Below are 24814 nucleotides of genomic sequence, written 5' to 3' on the forward strand. Positions count from 1 at the left end.
CGCTAAATGTTAAGGCGCACATTATATTCTAGAACGCTAAGTCTGTTAACACACCTTAGTAAAAGGACCCCTAAGTACAGTAATTAGTTATTACTTAGTTATTATATAGCACTGCAAAAGGAGATGGGGGAACAAAACTGAAGATATGATACAAGGGTAAATAAAAAAGTAAAGGTAAAACACATTTTATGGTTTTAGTAGAAGTGAGCAATTGAACATATCACTTTTCCACATAGTTCCCATTGCAAGACAACACAATTGTTTTATTGTTCAACTAGCTTCTGCATTCTTGCAGAGAAGTTTTTCAGCTGCTGCCGAAGCCAGGTGAGCACTACTTCCTTTACTTTATCATGTTTTGTCGTCTGCTGTCTGGGTCGCAGTGATGCACACATGTCTTGTCACCGGTGACAGTTCTCTCCAGAATAATCTGATCTTCTTCATACCGTCTCAGGAACTGGGTTGCAACCACCACACACCGTTGCTTGTGCAGATCAATAAGCTGTTTGGGAACCCATCATGCGTAGACTTTTTCCTGTATCCCAATTCATTAAGCAAATGCCGATCCATGGCTGATATCCAAATTTGCAATCAATTGATACATCGTTATTCGTCGGTCTTCTCTAATCAAGGCATCCGCTCAGTGTACTCTTGTGTGCATGATGTTGATGGGCAACCAGAACGATCTTCGTCGGTTATACTTGTTCTTTCCGCTTTGAACCTTTTTACCCACTCATAAACCTTTCATTGATTCATGATGCCTTGTCCATATTGAGTCAATATCCAATGGTGAATTTCCACAGATTTCATTCCCTCTGCCCAAAGAAAGTGCGGTCCTGCAATGGAACGTCCATGTTTCTGACCTCGTGGCTGCCACACGACTAAAGGCCGAGCATTGTACTGTGAATGGACAAACTATCCAACAGGCAATGTACGAGTACATGTGTTCTATTTTGCAAGCTGTGTTCCGATTATTGTTTAATTTAACAATTGTCTTTAAATTTTTTGCTGCACTCGTAGTCTGTGTATTGATGTACCCACCTAAATATAATATGAGTAGTGAAATGGGTTGTGGAGTCAGTAGATAAATCCTTTGACTCCGACTCCAGGTACACAAAATTGCCTCCAACTCCTCGACTTCAACTCCAACTCCGACTCCACAGCTGTGGCAGAGCTGTGGAGTTGGTAGATAAATCCTTCGACTCTGACTTCTCAGTTTCTGGTACCCACGACTCCAACTCCAGTACCCAAAATTGTCTCCGACTCCACAGCCCAACAAATCAGAATAAATACAAGCATTTGAGAGATTGCCATGCTATATATTTCACTGTATTGTTTTAGGGGATTGGGTGGGTATGTGGCTATGTGAACAATCTCAGGTTTGTATTTGTACTAGAGAATGACATGTGAGCTAAGTCCCCATCCTAGCCCCGCCTCCATGAGCTCAGTCTCAGTCCCTGCCCCATCCCCGCAAGCTCGATCCCTGTCCCCATCCTGCAAACTGTTAGATCCCATCCGCACAAGCCTCGAATAGTTATGATTTTAAACTGAACTTATTTTATTAAAGTATAAAAAGAGACAATATTCTGTACAATTGTCATTTTATAAACACAAATAATACAGAGCAAGGGTCAACAAAACTCCCGTCTCCCCTCCCTTTCACAAATATTCCCTCCACTATTGTGAAAACTGAACAAACCAAATTACTACAGAATGTTGCATAGAAAAATCAAGCTAACAGAATACTTCAGTCACTCATGGCAGGAAAATAGTGTTAAGGGAGTGCAACTAGGGCAACTGCCCCTTGGTCAGATAGAGAGACCTAAGCCAGCTGGAAGCTAAAGAAGCACAGCCTGGGCTTTGCGGTCCCCAGTTATGTCTAATACCAGCTCTAGCAGGATACATATTTCAAAACTGAGATATTCTAATCACAAAATATAAAACAAATTAATTTTTTCTACCTTTTGTTATCTGGTAATTTTATTCTTCAAATCACATTGGTCTCAGGCTTTGTTTTGGGGTTCCTTCTGTCTTCATCATGGCAAGGCTGGCTCCTGAAGGTAAAATAGGCGCAAGAGGAACTGGGGATGAGATGACGAGTCTGACATGGGTGCAATTTTTTTTACCACAGGAGCAAGACTTTTCACCGCTCCCACGGGGTGGTAAAAGGTCTTGTCCACATTCCTGCGGTAAACCAGTTGCAAATATCTCCATTACTGCGGATTTACTGTAGTGACCATAGGTTACCATGGTAAACGGTCCCCATGTCATTCTCTAATTTGTACATCAAATCTCACTGAGTGTCAGAAGCAACTATCTCAGTGATTAATTGGCTTATGTTCCCAGTCTATTCATGTCCATTTCACGTATTTAAACAGTGTATTGCAAACAGTGTGCCCCAAGATGTCGGCAAGGAGGAGAGGTGCTGGCGCCGGCTGACTGCTTAAAGGACATGCCTCTTGCGGCGAGAGGCATGTCCTGTACTCAGTCAGCCTGCGCCTGCACCTCTTCCCCTCCTCATTTCTCCCTCCGCAGCACCTCCCTACCAGTGGTAATAGGAGGCTCAGGGCATGAGCAGCAACTCCAACTTGCTGCTTGCGCCAGTGTCGGCTCTTCCTCTGACATCACTTCCTGCACCCACGCCTTGGAAGTGACTTCAGAGGAAGAGCCGACGTTGGCGTGAGCAGCAGGCTGGGGGTTGATATTGCGCTGGGAACGTTAAAGAGGTACATGGGATGGGAAGGGGCAGCAGGGGGCAGGGAAGGAACAGATAGGGTGGGGAGGGTGGGGCGGAGATGAGGGCAGGGGAGGGGCGCCACCGCCTCGAGCACATCTCGCCCTCGCTACGCCACTGCCTGAGAGTATGGGATTTATTTTGCTTGTGCTCTCCTTGTAATTCTGCTGATAGTATGAAATCCAGCTTTTGAAAGTTATTAAGGTTAACCTCAGGATACAGAAAGGAGTCTTTTTTTCAATGTTGAGGGTACTCAAAGGTGCACCTACAGACTGGCATCTTGTCCGTATGGATCTAGTGTTTGCTAGCCATTGAAGGGCAATTTTCACTGCAGTCTGTGGGTACTTTATACCAGTGGATGTAGCACCAGATTTTTTAAAAGTCTGTATATATTTCTGTGATAAAAGTCTAAGAGTAGAAAAAGTTTTACAACTGCTTTATGTGCAAGCAGATTTTACTTGAAAACTAATGCACATGGATTTATCATGCGCATTGAGGGGCATAATAAAAAAAACAACCCGTCTAAGTCCCCTTTTGGCCTAAGGCCCTAAACGCTGAAAGTAAAAGCAGGGAAAATGTCCATTAATTTAAAAAAAAAAAAATCCAAAAGGAGGGTTTTTTTTTTTATAATGGCCTGCTTCTACGTTCAGCTCCTTAAATGCCCAGACCACCACTACGTCTAAACTTACAGCATATAATCAACCTAAAAAAAGCCTAAGTCCCAAACGTCCAAAACAAGGGCTTTTAGGCGACAGAGGGGCCAGTCCTTCACCTAAAAGCTGGATTCTGTAACCGGTGTCTGTCAAAAAGAACACCGATTACAGAATCCCCCCTACCCCAGCAACGATCAGGCTAGGAGGGAGCCCAAGCCCTCCTGGCCCAGCGACACCCCGGCTGAGAACGATCGGGCCAGGAGGGAGTCCAAGCCCTCCTGGCCCAGCAACCCCCACCCCAGCCGAGAACGATCCGGGCAGGAGGGAGCCCATCCCTTCCTGCCCAGGTGACCTCCCTACCCCCACCCCCACTAAGATACGGGCAGGAGGGATCCCAGGTCCTCCTGCCCTCAACATCCCCTCCCACGATCGCCCCCCCTGAACCCCCAATCGGCCCACGACCCGCGAGACTCCCCACTGACCCCCCGCGATGCCCCCCCACCCCTGATACCCCCACCCCCCCTGTATCTGGAAATAGTCGGCTGACAGATGGATCCCAAGCCCGTCCATCCGGCAAGTCCGCATCCATTGAATGGCGGGCCTTAGGGCCTGATTGGTCATGGCACCTCAAACCCTGCCCACAGGTAGGGCCTGAGGTGCCTGGGCCAACCGAAATCAGCCCAGGAACCTTAGGCCCTTCTTGTGGGCGGGGCCTTAGGCACATGGCCTTAGGCCATTTTTTAGACTTTTTTTTAAATTATGAGCCCCATAGTATTCGAATGTGATTGAAAGAAGATAATTTTCAGTGTGCATACTTTTAAGATGATAGAGAGCAATTTTTAAAGGACCAATGAATATGCATAATTCATTATTTATCCACAATAAGCTGTTTTGAAACCTGCATTCTCAATCTCATTGCCTTATGGAAGTATTTTTTTCTGTCATAACCAGATACTGTTTTTTACATTCATGCATAGATAATTGGACTGACAGCTTCAATTGGCGTGGGTAAATCCAGGAATCTTGGAGAAACGAAGGAATACATTTGCAGGCTGTGTGCTACCCTAGATGCACATGTTATATCAACAGTCAGAGAGAATGCAGAAGATTTGGAGAACTATGTATCCAGGCCAAAGAAATGTAATGCTTATTTACTTTTCTAAATATGTGGAGGGGCATAATCAAAAAAACTGTCTAAGTCCCCTTTTGGCCTAAGTCAGTAGACACTGAAGTTTGCAGCAGGGAAATGTCCATTCTCAAAAAAAAAGGTTCAAATTGAGGGTTTTTTTTAGAATGGCCTACCTGCACATTCATCAATCTACTGGCCCAGACTGCTACTATGTCTGTCCCTGCACCACATTTCCGACCAAAAAAATTGCCCGAGTCCCAAACGTCCAAATCCAGACCTTTTGGCGTAGGAGGGGCCAGTCCTCACCACGAATACGGGCAGAAAGGATCCCAGGCCCTCTTGCCCACAGCGCATCCCCGAAACCCCCACCCCATCTTGAATACGGGCAGGAGGGATCCCAGGCCCTCCTGCCAACAGTGCACCCCTCACCCCCCTTGAATACTGGAAGGAGGGATCCCAAGCCCTCCTGCCCATGTTGCACCCCCAACACCCCACCTCCCTTCAAATACGAGCAGGCATGGTTCCCCCTGCAACCCCTCAAATGCCCCTCCCACTACCCGCCCCCCCCTAACCACGGACACCCCTCCCCCCAACTTACCTGAACATTGACCGGCCAGATGGGCCCCAAGTCTGTCCGGCTGGCAGGCCCGCCATCCTCAGAATGGCGGATCTAGGACTAACTTAACCTGTGGACCAAATGAGGCTTTAGCCCAGGATGTGAAATGCCCAGGTCTATAATGTTACCAGCCCATAATTTATCTACCATGTGGTTTGAACATTTCCCTCTTCTTCCTCCCTCCATCCCTTTTGACACTACTTCCCAGTCCCGGCAGGATGCGGCTTCATTGGCTAGCTGACACAAGGGGAGAGGGCTAGTGTCAGAGGAGGGAAGTACACATTTGGCATTTACCGCGGAACAATTGAGTATGTACTATGGTACACCATTTTAAGCTTCAATCTTGTACAGCCCCCCCCCTCTATTCCTGAACTTTTGGGTAGTTGATCCCATCTCGCGAGATCTCTTGTAAGAAACCTCATTTGCGTAGTTTTGCTCCTCCTCTCTTACCTCTAGACGGCCCTCCAACTTCCAGTTATCTTCCTTACATGTAAGACAGTAGGAGCTAGTCTTTTCTACTTGTGCTTATTTTTCTTTAACTTCACTATTTCTTCATTACTTGGCGTGTTTTCTTTTTTGTGCTGCAGAGGCTCCCCTCTCCTTGGGGGATGGCTCTGGGTGCGGGAAATCACAGACTCTGAGGTACAGAGTCTGCTTCCAGGGGGTTGGCTTCTTTGTGGTTCGCCCACCTGGACAACCTGCATTCACAGTTTGAGAGCTCGGGGACTGTTCCTCTGGGAGCATACCTCACCCTAGGTTCGTCCAATAGTTGGTTTGAGTGCAAGTTGTGTGGCTTCATGGTGGTTTATACAGGATCGGAGTCGACTGTGTTCCTCCACCCATTAGCATGCACAGATTCCGGGAGAGTTGGAGGTCTCTGGCCGGCATGTTGGGTCAGAGAGGCAGGTAGAAGAAACTGGCATTCCAGGTTCCAGGCTTCTTGAGGCAGATGATCTCCCAGTCAGCTTTTGCAGCTTCCTTCTTGCAGCTTCCAGCACACAGCGTGGAACAGCACAGTAACAGGCTTGACAGCCTGTGAGATCAATTTTGGTGGTTTGGAGGTTAGTCCTAGGACCCCCCCACCTCCAAAATCCTAAAATTGACATTTTTTATTTTTCAGTTTAGGTTTCCCAGGCCATTTTAGCACTGAAATTGCTCCCACAGCGGCCATCTTGGATTTCCCAATTTGGATTGAAAAGCTTTTATCTGCCTCAGAATACCTCATTTTTTTTTAAAAAAACAGGTAGGATGGAGTCCTCAGGACAGAATACCTCAGATTTGTGTCATATTTGTGGCAGATGGCTATCTGAAGGGCACTCATGTTTTATATGCTACACGGCACATAAGGGGGCAGTAGTGCCCACTTTAGCCCTCACTGCCCCTTCGGGGAGTTCTGATGCCGAGTCCATCAGAGGACCATCCAAAATGGTCCAGGTTTGAGCTGGGGAGCAACACAAGTGCATCCCTGGTGAAGCACAACCATGATTCAGCGCCAAAATACCATAAAAGCTCAAAACAGGGGTCTGGAGGGGTCCTCTGCCTCTCAGGGACAAGGATTTCCCCCAGAATTTATTAACATAATGTTTGATCAACAAAGGCTCCTTGAATCCATCCAATGTTGCGGCCCTGTTAGTGCTGAGGTTCTCCTCCCCCTAAAGAGCAGGTCCCTAGTAGTAGAGCCATGCACAGTTGGGGGACAGTCCATCTGTGGATGATTTGGGTGATCCGGATGCTGTTTTATGCCTTTATTTTCTCTGGGAGGACTTCCATAGTGGGTGATGATGATTCTGCAGTCACAGAACTATAGGACCCATATCCTGGTAGACTCTCTAGATCTGGGAGAGGACCCCACTGTGCGGAGATGGTTCAAACCATCAGAGCTGGTAGGGATAATTGGAATCCCTCCATGGGTTAAAATTGAACACTCCTCATACTTTGACAGCACACTGCTCCTTTATGAGTAATGTGAAGCCACAGTCTTCCTGTTTTCCAGATCATCCGGACATCACGCAGATGTTCATGGTTAACTGGGAGGTGCTGGAAGAACCTCTGTGAGTAGCCAAGGCTATGGCTCAGCCTTTTGTTTCCTCAAAAGTGGATTTTCTGGGGGTGCAGGTTGCTAAGCACACTCTCCACAGTGAAGGTGGTGCTGTGTTGAAGGACGCCCAAGACTGTAGAATAGATTTTGTGCTCAAATGGCTTTTCAACTCTGCAGCCTCTGGTTTGAAGGCAGCCATTTTTTGATGCCAGAGCCTGGCACTTCAAGCTGCATCATGATCTTGACACTGTCATGGATAGGGGGGTCTTACATTTTTGGTCACTGGAGTGGACTACGTGATTGATGCCCAGTATGACCCTTTCAGAGTTGTAAGCAAGCTGTTGACTTACTCTTATCTCCACATGCCGGATGCTGTGGATTAGACAGTGGTCTGGTGATTCTGAGTAAGCTGCCATTTAAGGGGCAGTTACTGTTTGGTAAAGATCTAGATGACCATATGGCTAATGTATAAGACCGTAAACCTAAGTCTTTGCTAGACAGGGCACACTACTTTTTGTGCCTCCAGGAGATATTGTCAATATTCTGTAGGTTCCTTGGGCCAAAGGCCGTTTCAGAACACCAGACAAAGATTTGGAGGAAAACTTCCGAAGAAAAACTTCCGCAGAGCTAGACACTACATTCCAGCCTTACTTTCTTAAGCTGGAGGAAGCCTAACATAAAATAACTTCCCATTAGTGTGTTAGAACTGCGATCGGATGAGTGCTAGCATAAAATATGCACAAATGCCTTAAGATACAACACTTATCTCTATCCCTTGAAGTTCAAGATATCATCAGCATTCCACACTCTTGTTCAAAAACAGCAAGTCTGTTAAGCCCATCAGCCAAAAGCCGATGATGGGTAATAAGGCTGTGTTTGCAATACAATCAAAGCAGACACATTAAAAAAGATCTACCTTATAAACATAAAGCTGCATTCCCTTCAGTTAGTGAAACAAATGAATTAAACTTACATTGGCACTTAACTCTGTGTTCAAAAGGCTAGCAAAATAGAAACCTTCAGGTCAGATTTTGAACTCGACGGCGTCTGACGTCATAGACCCACCTACAGCTTGAGCTGTCCAATCCCAGTGCTCCCTGATTCAAACTAGGCTTTTGCTGAGATACTTGGAAGTCATGAACGGATTTGTTTGTTCCATTATCTGTTCGTGCTGGTTGGAGTGATGCATAAGGGCAGAGGCCATATCTTCTTTCTATATCATAGATAGCAAGCAGCCCCTATTTCAGTGAAGGCCCCATTCCACATGAGGTGTTGCTGCTTCGTGGGCGGAATCTTCAGCAGTTTCCCCAGAAGTGATTTTATAGAGCCATCACTTGGTCTTTGCTGCATGCTTTCACGAAATTTTACAGAATAGAGTTGGCGGCCAAGAGGGATTCTTAATTTGGATTTTTGCTTCTGATGATAGGCTCATCAGTCCCACCCTGGGTTTGAGGGACTGCTTTGTTACGTCTCAAGAGTTCAGGAATAAAGTGGGGTTGTATAAGAAGGAAAGATTAGGTTCTTACCTTGGCAATCTTGTTTCTTGTAAACCCACATTCTATTCCTGAAGCCCACCCTGAGAGATAATGGATTTGCCTGATGTCTGACTTAATGGGTACTGGTAAGTTGGACTTAAGAACATAACATAAGAACATAAGAAGTTGCCTCCACTGGGTCAGACCAGAGGTCCATCGCGCCCAGTGGCCCGCTCCCGCGGCGGTCCATCAGGTCCGTGATCTGTGAAGTGGTTTCTGTCTAATCCTATAACCTACCTCTACTTCTTTCTGTACCCCTCAATCCCCTTATCTTTTAGGAACCTATCTAGACCTTCCTTGAACCCCTGTAGCGTGCTCTGGCCTATTACAGCCTCCGGGAGCGCGTTCCATGTGTCCACCACCCTCTGAGTGAAAAAGAACTTCCTAGCATTTGTTCTAAACCTGTCCTTTTTCAATTTCTCTGTGTGCCCCCTTGTGCTTGTGGCTCCCCACAGCCTGAAGAATTTGTCCCTGTCTACCTTCTCTATACCCTTCATGATTTTGAAGGTTTCTATCATGTCTCCCTTAAGTCTCCGCTTTTCCAGAGAGAATAGCCCCAGCATTTCCAATCTTTCAGCATATGAGAAGTTTTCCATACCCTTTATCAACTTTGTCGCTCTTCTCTGGACTCCCTCAAGTACCGCCATGTCCTTTTTGAGGTACGGCGACCAGTACTGGACACAGTACTCCAGATGTGGGCGCACCATCGCCCGATATAGCGGCAAAATGACTTCCTTCGTCCTGGTTGTGATACCCTTTTTGATGATACCCAACATTCTGTTCGCTTTCTTTGAGGCTGTCGCACACTGTGCTGATGCTTTCAATGTTGTGTCCACCATCACCCCCAGATCTCTTTCAAGTTTGCTCACCCCCAGCAACGATCCCCCCATTTTATAGTTGAACATCGGGTTCTTTTTCCCTACATGCATGACTTTGCATTTCTCAGTGTTAAAACTCATTTGCCATTTTCTTGCCCAGTCTTCCAATCTCGTTAAGTCCCTTTGCAGGTTTTCACAGTCTTCCTTGGTTCTAACCCTGCTGTAGAGTTTGGTGTCATCTGCAAATTTAATGACCTCACAGTTCGTCCCTGTCTCCAAGTCGTTAATAAATATATTGAACAGGATCGGTCCCAGCACCCTGTGGGACTCCACTCGTGACCCATTGCCATTCTGAGTAATGGCCCTTTACTCCAACCCTTTGTTTCCTGCCTGCCAACCAGTGTTTGATCCATTGGTGGATATCCCCATGCACCCTGTGGTTCCACAGCTTCTTAAGCAGCCATTCGTGGGGTACCTTGTCGAAGGCTTTTTGGAAGTCAAGGTAAATGATGTCAATGGATTCCCCTTTATCCATCTGTCCGTTTATTCCCTCAAAGAAGTACAGCAAGTTCGTGAGGCATGACCTTCCCTTGCAGAAGCCGTGCTAGCTTGCCTTCAGCTGCCCATTGTTTTCTACGTGGCCGCAGATGGTGTCCTTAATCAGTGCTTCCATCATCTTTCCCAGAACCGAGGTCAAACTCACCGGCCTGTAGTTTCCTGGGTCACCCCTTGATCCTTTCTTGAAGATGGGCGTGACATTTGCTATTTTCCAGTCCTCTGGGATCTCCCCTGTTTCTAAGGAAAGGTTACATATTTTGCGAAAAGTTTCTGCTATTTCGTTTCTCAGCTCTTTTAGTACCCTTGGGTGGATGCTGTCTGGACCTGGTGATTTGTCGCTTTTTAGTCTGTCTATCTGACGGAGGACTTCCTCCCGGCTTACTTCTAGTTTGACCAGTTTCCCATCCTGGTCTCCATGTAAGATCTCTTCGGGTTCTGGAATATTGGATGTGTCCTCTCTCGTGAAGACTGATGAGAAGAACTTGTTTAACCTTTCAGCTATCTCTCTGTTTGTTCCTTTACCACTCCCTTCCTGTCTCCATCATCCAATGGTCCCACTTCCTCCCTGGCCGGTTGTCTCCCTTTCACATACTTGAAGAATGGTTTGAAATTTCCTGCTTTCTCTGCTAGTCTCTCCTCATATTCTCTTTTTGCTTTCCTTACCACTCGGTGACATTCCTTTTGGTGCCTTTTGTGTTCATCTTGTTTGTCCTTGGTTTGGTCCTTTTTCCATTTTCTGAACGATGCTTTCTTGTCACTTATCGCCTTTCTTACTGCATTTGTTATCCACACCGGGTTTTTTGTTCGATTCTTCTTACACCCTTTCCTAAACCTGGGGACGTACAGGTTCTGTGCTTCATGTACCGTGCCCTTGAGCAGGGACCAGGCTTTTTCTACGGTCTCCATCTTCCCTGAGCTCTTGCTGAGTTTCTTTCCTACCATTTTCCTCATGGCCTCGTAGTTCCCTTTTCTGTAATTGAGTGCTGTCGATGTGGTTTTCTTTACTTTTGGTGTTCCTATTTCTAGCTTGCAATGGATCATGTTGTGATCGCTGTTTCCTAGTGGCTCTAGTACTACCACCTCCTTTACGGGTCCCCTTAGCCCGTTGAGGATTAGGTCAAGAGTGGCTTCTCCTCTTGTTGGTTCCATGACCAGCTGTTCCATGAAGCAGTCCCTTATAGCTTCCAGGAATTTTGTTTCCCTTGTGGAGTTTGAGTGTCCAATACTCCAGTCTATGCCAGGGTAGTTGAAGTCCCCCATCACCACCACACTTCCGCTTTTGCATACCTGCCTTAATTCAGTCTCCAGGTCCTGGTCGTTTGCTTCCAGTTGTCCTGGTGGGAGATAGTACAGTCCCAATTTTATGTCAGCTCCATTACCTCCTTCTTGTTTCTTTGTCCAGCCATAGCAAGAATACTATCCACGAATATTGTGTTCTTCAATCCAGGGGGGACTATCGGTAATATGCTCCCACACTGTTGGTGCAAGTTGAATTCAGTGTTCAATTGTTCATTGTTTATTCTGTTTTCCAAATGTTTGATGTTTTGTTGTGATGTTGCATACTATGAGCAGGTTAGACATGTTTCATACTATGAGCAGGTTAGACATGTTTCTTGAGGAGTTTTCCTGTACCCCTCTCTCTTCTTTATCCTCTACAAGAATGACTGTCTGCTGTTACACACTGAAAGTTGGAGGGCAGTCTAGAGGTAAGAGAGGAGGAGCAAAACTATGCAAATGAGGCTTCCTACAAGAGATCTTTCGAGATGAGATTTGACTACCCGAGAGTTCAGAAATAAAGAGTGTGGGTTTACAAGAAAGAGTATTACCAAGGGAAGAGCCTAATCTTTCCTTAGACAGTAACATGCACTTAATGCAACTTAGTATACTTGCCCCTTAGTTTATTAGAGTGCTGCAGTATTATGTGAACGGTTGTAATTTTAATTCAGTTTAATCAGTACTTCTGGAATTAGTCAGCTCTGGGGTTTTTTTTTCTTTTCATATTGTAGCAATCAGACAAATTGGAAAACGCCAGACAGACCCCTTTGCTGACATCATTTCAAACATGATGGCTGAGACTGAGGAACTGGCGAAAAATGTTTACGCACCATTAGGTAAGCACAGCTGGAAATTTTCTTATAAAAAAAAAAAAGAGTGAATATCAGCCCTTAAGCAGCCAAGCACCGACTCTGTCTCTGGACAGAGTCGGTGCTTGGAACGCCCCCAAAATAGTGCTCTGGAACGCCCCCAAAATAGTGGGCTTTGAGTTATGTGCTAACCATGAATTTCAGCGACACTTAGCAGCCGGCTAAATCACTTTAACGGCCAGTTAGCTTTTAAGCTCCTAAATTAAGATGAAGTTATGTTCCCAAATTTGGCAAAAATTTAGGAGGATAGTTTTGGGAAAATAAATTTAGGAGCTCAGCATTTTTCTGAATATATTAGGCCCAAAATGTTTTAGTAGTGTACAAGTTCTGAATATGACTGTATGGCCCAAGTTTTTCAGGTATAGATCTCGCTCTGAATTTACTCATGCAGGTTAATGTTTCAACAAAACAAGCACAAGCTCTCTGCTAATTGTCAGATGGAAGTTGTGAAAAAGGCTTAATGACAAGCTCAGGTTTAGGTTTATGCTTAATGTTTAATTTGCAGATACTGGTTTGGTCTCTTACAGCAGTGTCTCTCAAAACTTTTTAGCTCCGGCACACTAAACGGAGCAAATTTTTTACAGCACATTATAATTGAAATTATAAAATTGCAAAAGTAACAAAAAATTAAATTTGAGATTTATTTATTTAAAGTTCTTTAAGCTATATATGGGTAATTGTAACAACGATAAAACTAAAGTAGATAGATTTAGCAATTCTATTCTATGTGGTGGATGTGCTTGTTTTTGAGTGCAAATTAACTCAAAATGCGGCCTCATAGTCGATGAGCAAACATGCATTTCATCATCCACCATCTGTAGTCATTATATTTTTTTTCGATTTAATTTCTTTCAGAGCTGAAAATCCAAGTTCGTAAAGATAAGAAGAAGATCCAAATGTTAACAAAGTTTGGTTGCTTTGTTGCTCAAGTTAGGATAACTACTGAATAAAAAAATAAAACTAAAATTACTTGCTGTTAGTTTTCAAGGACCAAACATGTCACAGAATGATGCTTGTCTAGACAGTTGTATCCTTACGCACACACACGCTCATAACATTGACAGACTCTTTCCTATGTGATGTGCATGTCATCTACTCTAGTGTATAAAGTACTTATGAAGGGAATTAAAGTATAGTATAATTCTGAAATCTCTCATGACACACAGTTTGAGAGACACTGTCTTACAAGCTTTGTATGTTTGTGACATAAAAGTACTTTTCATTGGTAGTGCAGGATAAGTTGTATTCTCTGAGGACAAGCAGGATAATATAGCCTACCTTGTGGATGATGTCATCTGATGGAACCTACATGGAACGCTCTTCAGCTTGTTTTTCACAACGTTTTAGACTATTGCATCTCAAATGCACTGCATCTTCCTATCTGCTGTTGTTATCACAGGGGACCCAGATTGTTCCATTGAAACATGGCAGATATCAGTTGCACTTATCAGTGGTCCCCTCAGCTCACATCAGGCATTGGCTGTTCATGACTTTTTGTAATTTTTTTCTTAAAATGTGTAAGTCCTGTTATCTGTTGTTTTTCTGAGTAAGGTTTTTGGACACTTTTAGGTTTCCTTTCTTTTCTGAACATAAGAATTGCCATACTGGGACAGACCGAAGGTCCATGAAGCCCAGTATCTGTTTCCAACAGTGGCCAACCCAGGTCCCAAGTACCTAGCTAGATCCCAAGTAATAAAACAAATTTTATGCTGCTTATCCTAGGAATAAGCAATGGATTTCCCTAAGCCATCTCAATTATGACCTATGGACTTCTTTTTTAGGAAATTAACCAAACCTTTTCTAAACCCTGCTAAGCTAACTAATTTCACCACATTCTCCGGCAACGAATTCCAGAGTTTAATTACACGTTGCGTGAAGAACTATTTTCTTCGGCTTGTTTTAAACTGCTACATAGTAGCGTCTTCGCATGCCCCCTAGTCCTAGTATTTTTGGAAAGAGTGAACAAGTGATTCACATCTACACTTTCTACTCAACTCAGTATTTTATAGACCTCTATAATATCACCCCTGTCACTTCTCCAAGCTGAAGAGTCCTAGCTGCTTTAGCATCTCCTTCATTCCTTTTATGCACATTTATGCCACATAGGTATTTAGATGTCTCTATCCTGTTTATATCTTTTTGAAGGTGCAGTCGCCAGAATTCAATTTGGGAAAAGGTAGTCCCTTCCAAATTCCTCAGATTCGAAAGATATAAATGATGGCCACATCCAACCTCTAGGATGGGGGCTCGTGTAGATGTACTCCATACTCAAGGTCTCTGGTCTGCTCAGGGAAAACTTTAACAGATAAACTTCCTGGAGCCAAGAGCGATCTAGGATGCTCTGAAGGCATTCAGAGAATGATTATCTAATAAAGTAATTTTTAATTTTAGACAGGTTTCAATTTACCATATCGACAAGCAGAGAGGGAAAGATTCATACCTCCTGTATCAGGAAGCTGTCAGACTATCGAAATGAACCATCTCTTAAGGAATTTCCTTCAGAGCGACATATTTGAGAGGTAAAGACAGCTGTTTGGCAGACAGTTGGATTTTGTAACCTTACATGTGGTTTCTGCACAAGAGCATAGCCCAAATAATCTTTCAAGGGTAATGCACCCCCCCTCAAGAGATCTTTTAGCCACTCCTTACAATAAAGTCCTTCCATTCTGCTTCAGATCAGGGTCACCAGCAAATTAGCCTTGATTTGCCTTTCTAATCCACTGGGGGAAAATATTTGTCTGCATATCCTCCAGTACCTCTGATAGTGAAAATTCTTTTGAAACTCAATGGGATTGAAGGTCCATGATTCTAATCACCTCTTACTGGCTGATAAAGATATTGATCTCTCCTGGAGATTTCCTCTAGGAGATCCATGCAGATTGGAGATTTTTCAACACTAATAACTCAGGATTGAGGATCCCTACTACAACCTGATTTCCAGTTCCTCACTCTCATAGCATGGATGTTGAGAATTTAGTAGCAGATTCACAAGCTTTCCTGATACTGTGTTTCAGGTCCTTTTGACTTCCAGAAGAGATTCCATTAGGGAGGTCTTGTAGTTTTAAATGGAAAAAATTTTCCATCTGGTATGAGGACAAAACCCTAGATTTTTTTTCCAGTCCTGTTCAAAAACTGCATGAATATTTTCTACATTTTGTCAAATTCAGGTCTTGAAATCAACTCTATTAGGTACACCTCAGTGCAATTGGTGCTTATCACCTGTTCTGCCTGGCCGTAAGGGGTGCAATAAGCCAGGGCAAAACAGTTTCATAGCCCACTGACATTTTAGGGTAAAACAGAATAGTCCACACTAGCTTCTTATAACTGAATATAGCATTTATTAGTGAAAGATGAGTGAGAGACAGAAATACCAGAGTATTTACAAAGAAGAAAGTAAATAATACATCACCGTGACAAATGGACTGCATTCTTCATCCACTATAAGAGACCAGTCTTGGCTGGGAGCTCACGGGAGAGGCCCTGGGCAGTAAGGGCCAAATTCTATAAATGGCGTTCAGATTGTGAACGGCCACCTGCTGCCTGAACAGCCAGTTGAGATGCACCCTAGCATCCTTCTAGCTTTCACTGTCACCTTTTCAACCTGTTTGGCCACCTAAAGATTCATCACATACAATCACACCCAAGTTCCGCTCTTCTGTCATGCGCATAAGTTCTTCACCTCCTAAACTGTACCATACCCTTGGATTTTTGCAGCCCAAATGCATGACCTTGCATTTCTTAGCATTAAATAGCTGCCAAACTTCAGACCATTCTATAAGCTTTGCTAGGTCTTTCTTCATGTTGTTCACCCCATCCGGGGTGTCTACTCTTGCAGATTTTGGTTTCATCCGAAACGAGGCAAATCTTACCTGACAGCCTTTCAGCAATATCACTTTTAAAAATGTTAAGAAGAACAGGCCCAAGAACAGAACCTTGAGACACACCACTGGTAACACCCCTTTCCTCAGAGTGTTCTCCATTGACCACTACCCTCTGTTGTCTTCCACTTAACCAGTTCCTGACCCAGCCTGTCACTTGGGACCCATACCAAGAGCACTCAGTTTATTTATTAGACGTCTGTGTGGTACACTGTCAAAGGCTTTGTTAAAATCTAAATACACCATCTAGTGCACTCCCTCTACCCAATTCTCTGGTCACCCAGTCAAAGGAATTGATCAGATTTGTCTTTCAAGACCTACCTCTAGTGAATCCATGCTGCCTCTGATCCTGTAATCCACAGGATTCCAGAAATTTCACCATTCTCTGTTTTAGAAGCGTTTCCATTAATTTTCTTTCTACAGAAGTCAAATTTACTGGCCTGTAATTCCCTGCTTCTTCCTTACTTCCACTTTTGTGTAGATGGACCATATCTGCCCTTCTCCAGTCCTCTGGTACCACTCCTGACTCTAGAGAAGCATTGAAAAGGTAAGTCAGCAGAACCACCAGAACTTCCTTAAGTTCCTTCAGCACCATCGGATGTACACCAGCCCCATCACTTTATCTACCTTTGATTTAGCTAGCTCCTCACGAACACAACCCTCTGAAAATCAATCGGGGTCTACCACTCTACCATCCCTATTCGCATTTGTCTTCTGTGGTCCTGCTCCCAGATCTTCAGCCATGAACACAGAACAGAAATATTTGATAAGCAATTCAGCCTTTTCTTTATCAACTTGCTTCTACATATTCCTCCTTTTCGCTTTTGAGTCTCACAATGTCACTTTTTTATATTTCTTCCGATCATTGATATATCTAAAAAAAATGTTTTGTTAACAGATAAGTAAATTCACTTTCAGATAAAGTAGGTATTTTCCTCTCCTTCTCTGTTAGGAAATAGTAACATGCATATGGAACATCATCAGTGGGATTTGAACCCTAGTTTCTCTGGTTCTCAGCGATCCCAGGCTACTGATGGACTCTGTTAATGTTTAACAAGGAAATAATTGTCAATTCTAATATTGTGTAGATGAACTGACATTTTTTTGTATAGATATTAGTGTGTAAATCTGATTTATACAACTTTTCTCCACTAGAAAATCTGTCTGACATTAAGAATCGAAGTTTTGGAACTCAGAAATATGAACAGTGGATTGTTGATACTCAGAAGAAATGCAGAGTGTTGAAAATGGAGAACAAAGAGGAAGAGAGCTTGCTGTGCAGGACACTCTTTACATACACTGAGCACTTGAGAGTGAGTAGAAAATCTCTTAGGGGTCCTTTAACTAAGGCGCGCTAGCCGTTTTAGCGTTCGCTAAATGCTAATGCATCCATTATAGTCTATGGACTCATTAGCGTTTAGCATGTGTTAAAATGACTAGCATGCCTTAGTAAAAGGACACCTTAGCTTGCACAAAACTGCAAAAATGGCAGAGAACTGGATTGCTTTAACAGTGTTCTTTCTGGACTCCCTCAGTACCATCTGGGCTTTCTCCAATTATTCTGTAAACATCTGAAAACTTGGCTTTTTTTTTTAAGATTGTGATCTTCGTTTCCTTCTATACTATCCCTATCGTATTTTTTTCTTCAAGTTTATTAGGATTTTATATACCGCCTATCAAGGTTATCTAAGCGGTTTTAACAATCAGGTACTCAAGCATTTTCCCTATCTGTCCCGGTAGGCTCACAATCTATCTAACGTACCTGGGGCTATTGTTATAGAGAAGATGCAGTATATAAGCGTAAGGTTTAGTTTAGTTTAGTACCAGCTTCACAGATTACAGACCTTCCAAAATACAGCCATTTGCGTTCTTTCACATACTTCATGCTTTGATAGAATAACTTATTTATCCAACCAACATCACTGGCTTCAAGTCTCACTTCATAATTCAGTTTAAGATTCTAATTGTAACTTTCAAATCCATTCACTGCAACCTGCCTTCTTATCTCTCCTCCCTTATTCATTCCTATTGTCTACATAGATCCGTATGATCCTTAAATGACCAAAGCCTTTATATCCCTCCAATCTGTTCAGTTCATTATAAGCTCACTAGGCTCAGAGCGTTCTCCTGTATTGCACCTGTCCTATGAAACTCCCTACCCAGCTCAATTTGCCTGGAGCCAGTTTACTTTAAATTTAGATATTCTTGAAATCACATCTTTTTGTACAGTCTTTCTCTGTTGAGTTGGATAGTTTTGGTGCTGTTAGGGTCTACTATGGTTGCAGTCTATGTATCTTTGTGTTTTTATGTTTTCTTTGCTTTTCTCTTTCCTGTCATTATTGGAGTTCTTTTCTAATGTTTTGGTGGTTTTAGTTCCTGTTGTTGTCTTATTGTTAACTGCTTTGTTATTATTTAAGGCAAGGCGATATACAAGGCTGGATTAAAGGGTAGGCACGTGTCTCAAGCCAGTAGGCACATGTCTTAACCTTATAGGAATGAGACAGGGACAGTGACAAAACTTTCAGGGACAGAGAAATTGAGTTCCTGCGGGGACAGGGACAAATTAGTCCCTGTGTCATTCTCTACTGTAGATAGTATGGGTAATAAATTTTAAAAATAAATCAAAATCAAGGTGTTTTTTCTCTGTTTGTGATATTTTGTTTCCTTTCACAGAAATACAATGATGCTCTCATGATCAATGATGATGCACGCACAAAGGATGCATTGGCATACCTACAAGAATTTTTCACCAATGTCAGAAGTGGAGGCTTTGATGTGCTAGAACAGGCGTTAACAAAGAAATTTGAAGGTAATTAATGTGTCAGTGACATAAAAGAAACCTAGACTTGTGTGATTGTTTTGCTAAAGCCATAGTGGTGTTTGAAGGTGTAATGAGAATGTTCTACTCCAAACATCAGTGCTTAAGCATTGAAAAGGATTTAGGGCTAGATTCACTAAGCTTACCGATCGTGTACCGATCGGTTTGTGACCCCGACCCGATTCACTAACCTCGTGGCCGATCCGATTCCGATCTGCGCATGCAAATGAGGGGAAATGAGGGCTAAAGTTCTTAAACTGTGTACGTCGTATCTTAACAAAAGGAACTCAGCAGATTTATCTTTTGGCTTGCAGATTCCGACGTGCCACGTTTCGCTCCTGCCTCAGGGAACCCAAGGAACTTTGCAAAAGATTTTTCAAAGGTGGGCGAAAAAAGAAGTTTTGTGCATTATGTGAGATATCTGTTTCCAACTCTGAATCTTTTTTTCGCCCACCATTGAAAAGTCTTTTGCAAAGTTCCTTGGGTTCCCTGAGGCAGGAGCGAAACGTGGCACGTCGGAACTTGCAAGCCAAAAGATAAATCTGCTGAGTTCCTTTTGTTAAGATACGACGTACACAGTTTAAGAACTTTAGCCCTTGGCTTTTTGAGCATTCAAAGATAAAATATAAGTTCATTGCTGATATTCCTCTCATGCGATGATTGGGCGGTGAGGCGGTAGTGCCGGGGTTTTCTCCCCGTTTACCACCTCCATGATTCTGAGCATATAGTTTACCAACACTGTACATATTATTGATACAGCACATTTATAAGCACCAGCTAGAGTGATTTCTTTGTCTGTATATACATATCTTTATCACTCTTTTTTGACAACTTTAAGTCAAACCCCTTTGTTTGTATTTTTATCTGTCAACTGGCAGAGTCACTGTGACATCCCTCTGCTATTCTCTTCCCATGATCAGGAGTACTGCTGGCCCTATTAGAAAGGAGATTCATAAATTGTGTTGTGTACCACAGTGCACTGCAGTGTGGTCCGAGTCACAGAGCAAAATCCACAGATGTATATTTTCTGTGTAGATAAACAACAGGAGCTGACTAGGATATCAGAAGATGAAGCAAATGAAAATCCCAAACTGGATGACCTCACCTTTGTTCTGGATGAACAATATCGTATGAACCCACAGACAAGAACACTTCTCTTCGTAAAGACTAGAGCTTTAACGACCGTAAGTAAGAACATACGATGCTGTTTGCCATGTCAGACCAACAGTCCAATTCCAGTGTAAAACAAATAATGCAAAAAAAATGGAACACACATTTATAAATAAGAATATACAAAAAATATAAATTAAAATTAAGAAATTAATGAATTAAAAGCATAAAATGATAAATATATATTTAAAGAGTGCTAACCCATATAGAAAGGTCTGATTACTTTGTTAATTATGCACATAACAGTGTGAATAATATGTGCAAGACCATCTAGGTAAAACAAAATAATAAATACATAAATAAATGCTTATTACCATAGCTATGACCAGAAGTAAAAACAAATTTAGCCACCACAATAAATATATGAAAAATGTGAAACTGGTAAATGTTACATAAAATAGTGCTTAAAAATCATTAAGAATATATAATGTTAAAAAAAGAACTAACCTCTGTCAGCACTCTGAAAACAAAACAAACACAGTTTTTTGGACAATATCGTAAGTTGGAACAATTCACTGTGAACAAATGTAATAATACATAATCATCTCAAAATTATCAGTGAAGTGAAAATATCTTTCATTAAAGTATGAATATAGGCAACACAGTTTGAACATTGACATTATGATAATATGAAGGAACACAATGATACAATGATTACTAATGCATATGTCACAATTAAGGATACTCTGGCATAAGAAAATTGCAGAAGATAAAGCACAAAGGATAAACCTGGTCTTTGTTGAAATTTTGTTCATGGTTCTTGTGAGTGAGATGGAAAGAGAGTATCAAGAATATATCAAGTCCAGAGATCTTCTTCCCTAGATAACTGGAGGATGGTATACTGACCAAAAAAAGGTCTATGTGAGGGGGTCCCACAAGCCTGAAAGATGTGCTGCAGGGTTGTTGAATCTAGGGATCCCTTGTGTGGCTGCAGAACCCTACTTAGTTTATCGCTGCAAATCTCATTCAAATACAGCCGCCTTAAATTTCCAGAATTCAGAACCACATAGGTGACAAAATCCCAAATGTTTGCTACTTCTCAGCAGACACAGAGGAATCCAATTCTTCCTTTTTTGTTGATGTAAAACATGCAACTTGGTTTGTTTGAATTCAGACTGACCTAGCCAGAGTAGAATGATGAATATCTGAAGGGTATAGTATATGGCTTGAAACTGCAAGAGATTGTTGGTCAAGTTTCAGAATCATCTTTAACATCTGGGGAGAATCTGCTTGACTTCCCCACCTGGTGTTGCAGGCATCAGGCTAAGACACTTTAATATTCCAAGGGAGTAAAGGAGTAACCTGTCATCAGATTGGATATCGATGTCTGCTACTTCGATATAGTTGGAGGATGGTTAAAAGAGGTGGGGTATGCTGGTTCCCCTGGCACATGAGGTCCCATTGAGGCTGTCTTATTTTCATTGAATGGTAGCAGCCATTTGATCCAGCATTTATAAGTAGTTGCAGTTGTATGTAGAAGATCTTGAATTTCATCTCCCAGACTGCCCTCTTATTCTCATCTGTCCTATATATGTAAAAACTTAAATAATAAATATCGAATGATATAAGAAAAAAGCCTTTTCATTCAAAAGAATACAAAATAATTTACGTGTTTTTGATAACTTGAAAGCACTAATTCATAATTATTCACATTTTAGGCTTTGAAAAACTGGATTGAAGAAAGTCCTCAACTCAGCTTCCTGAAACCAGATGTTCTAATAGGCCGTGGAAAAAGAGATCAAAGCACAGGTAGTTTGAATTCAAGTAACATGCTGAAAATGTAATTGTAAGGTTCTTCTGTTAATGTGGAGGGGCATAATCGAAAGGGACGTCTAAGTCCATTTACGTCCATATCGCAAGTCGTCCAAAGTTAAAAAAAGCCTAAGACACATTTTCGAAAGATACGTCCAACTTTTTTTTACTTTCGAAAATCATCTAATTATACGTCCTGCCAATCTGATTGTCCAAGCCACTAAATCGTCTATCTTTATACCACATTTCTGTCCAACATTCCGTCCAAGTCCAAAATGCCTAGAACAAGCCTTGTTGGATGTGGGAGGGGTCTACAAAGTGATGGACTGCACACCCAGACATGCCACCTAAATAGACCTTACAGGGCATCGCTGTGAACTTCACAAAAAGAGTGCCATGGCTTTTCCTCACTACAGCTCCCTTATAGGTGATGGTGAGCCCCCCAAACCACCTCCAGAATCTCCTAGACCCACTTATCTACCACCCCAATAGCCCGTATGGCTGTAGGAGCCACTTATATGCCAGTAAAAAAGGGTTGTGGGGGTGTATAGGGCAGTGCACATGTGTTAGTATCAATGCAGTGATTACAGGGGCTTGTGGGCATGGGTTCTCCTCTCTATGGGTCCCTAACCCACCCCCAAGACAACTTAAGCTGCCTCTGGGCTGGATGACTAGGCTTTCCTATGCCAGGCGGCCAGGTGATGATGGTCTGGAGGCTGAAATTTAAAGTTGTGAATAAAATATTTATGGGTGTGTGTGTGGGGTAGTGTGTGGGGGTCTGTGTTATGTGTTTGCAGTGCTTATCTGGTGAGTTTAGGTCAATTTTTGTGACTTAGACCATGTTTTACATGGTCTAAGTCACAACGTCCAAGTTCCGTCTAGGCTCTGTTGTTAAACTTTCGGTTATACTTGCTGTATGATTAAGTCTAAGCCGGCCCACGTCCCGCCCAACTCCCGCCCTCACCACGCCTCCCGAAATGCCCCATTTAGCTTTGGACGTTGAGCGGCACTATGAAGGCCTAGGTCGTATTTAAATACATCCAAAACCCGGTTTTATTCTCGGCGCTTGGACATTTTTGAGAAATGTTCGTCCAAGTGCTGACTTAGGCTGGTTTTTGGACGTTTTTCTCTTTCGATTATGAGCCCCATACAGTATATCTCTATCGGTATTTCCTTGTATGTTTGCTAGAAGTCTTATAAACCTTTATAAATGTTGCTTGGATCAAAGCAATGGAGAAAGACATCATTCCAAGTAATTTCTGCAGGAAAAAGTGTTTTACCAGTGGAAATGGTTGTGTGACATTGCCCACCGTCCCCTCCTTTGGTACAGCTAAAAATTCATGTGTGGCTCTGGAGCACATATGGCATTGTTAGGCAAATTAAAGTGCTCGGACATGGTTAGATGAGGGGAAGAAAAATATAAGATCTTTTTGGGTGATCAGACTGAGAACATGATCGCTATTTAAATAACCTATACAAGGACAAAACAAAGACAAACAACTCCACTAGAATGTCATCAAAAGACATTTTATCGAGACAGGGTTTTCAAGTGCGGTGAGATTTGAAGGCATACAATGTCCACGTTGTTGAGGGTTATTCACTATTGAACCTGTGAGAGACAACATGAAGAAAGTGATTGCCTGTCTGACAAAGCAAACTCTGCTATACGAGAATTATATTTCTTGATCTCCTGAATAAGCTCTGGGAGAAAAGGGCCCCATTGAGATCAGAAATCAGAAGTGTTTTTGTTTCGATCAGATGTTTTATAAGCTAAGTTCCCTTTTTTTTTCATTAAAAAATATTTTGATATTGATGCACATTTAAGTTATGATATGGAAGGAGGGAGGGGGATAGTGGTAGACCAGTGATTTAATAGACAAACCCAATGAATGTTCTAGCATTTGCTGCTCTATTGTGAGTGGGTAATGGGTATCTGAGGTCTCTCCACCTTCCTTTAGTTATCTATATGTTATTTCACAGACAGCATAGATTTTATATATTTGTTGAGTATTTATAATATATTTAAATTTAATAGATACACAGCTACAATGTGAAATTGTGTACCTGCTCCTCTTTTGCATGTATATTTAAATAACCTAGCCACTTGACACTGAAAGTCAACACTAATCGCCTAAAAACAACAAAAAAAGCCTGAATCCCTGCTCCCTACATTAATCCCCCTCCAAAAAAAAGTCCAGCATTTTATTACCCCACCACAACCACTGTCCATCACTTTCCTTGCTTCAAAAATACAACAGTCTCATGGTGCCTAGAACCCCCTAGCTTCTCCCAGTTCCCTTACAACTATCTGGTTGCCCCAACCCTCTCCTTTCTCTTGATCCCATTCACTACCTTAAAACAAACAAAAAAAATCCTCAATTGGTCCCCATTTCTCTCTCTCCTGATACTACTTCCAGAATCCTACATGGCTCTCAAAAGTCTTCCCCATGTGAGGAAAGCGGGAGGATGAGCAAGCAGGAAGTGACTTCAGAGGGCGAGCTGAGGCCGGCACGAGCAGCAAGTTGGAGAAGCTGCTTGCACTGGTGAAGAGCTGCCCCTCCCCCCTTACTACATCACTGATTCATGTCCCTGGTGTTTTTTGTCATTCAAAATTTGGAACTTTCATTCTGGAAAATGGCTATTCATTTTGGACATTTTAAATACAAAAATGCCCATCTCATAGGAAGTCTAGACATTTTTCCTGTTTGTTTATAGCTGTGAGATAGATGGGGGGGGGGGGGGGGGTTAGGTGTAATGGGTAAGGTTGTTTTTTTTTTTTTCAGACTTAGATATTTTTTGAAAATGCTTCTTGAATGCCATGGGGCTCATTTTCAAAAAAGAAAAAAAAATGGAGCATAAAGGGACAGATGGATGGTTTTTCTTGCCATTTGCTATTTCCAATTTGCTATTTCCAATTTGCTATTTCGAAACTTATTTTCTAGATGGATAATAATAATAATTTTATTCTTATATA

The 24814-nt window shown here is 42.5% G+C and overlaps 1 protein-coding gene across 1 annotated transcript in view; it reads left to right on the forward strand.

Annotated features, from left to right (window-relative positions):
- Positions 1–24814, forward strand: part of DDX58 (DExD/H-box helicase 58) — a 117511-nt gene that overhangs the window by 63869 nt on the left and 28828 nt on the right. Inside the window, exons 10-15 of the mRNA XM_033926722.1 lie at positions 4362–4524; positions 12085–12189; positions 17256–17413; positions 18774–18909; positions 19954–20102; positions 21747–21837. Of these exons, the coding sequence (XP_033782613.1) occupies positions 4362–4524; positions 12085–12189; positions 17256–17413; positions 18774–18909; positions 19954–20102; positions 21747–21837 (802 nt within the window). The remainder of the gene's footprint in view (positions 1–4361; positions 4525–12084; positions 12190–17255; positions 17414–18773; positions 18910–19953; positions 20103–21746; positions 21838–24814) is intronic.

Source organism: Geotrypetes seraphini, chromosome 1 (assembly GCF_902459505.1).
Source record: "Geotrypetes seraphini chromosome 1, aGeoSer1.1, whole genome shotgun sequence".
NCBI lineage: Eukaryota > Metazoa > Chordata > Amphibia > Gymnophiona > Dermophiidae > Geotrypetes > Geotrypetes seraphini.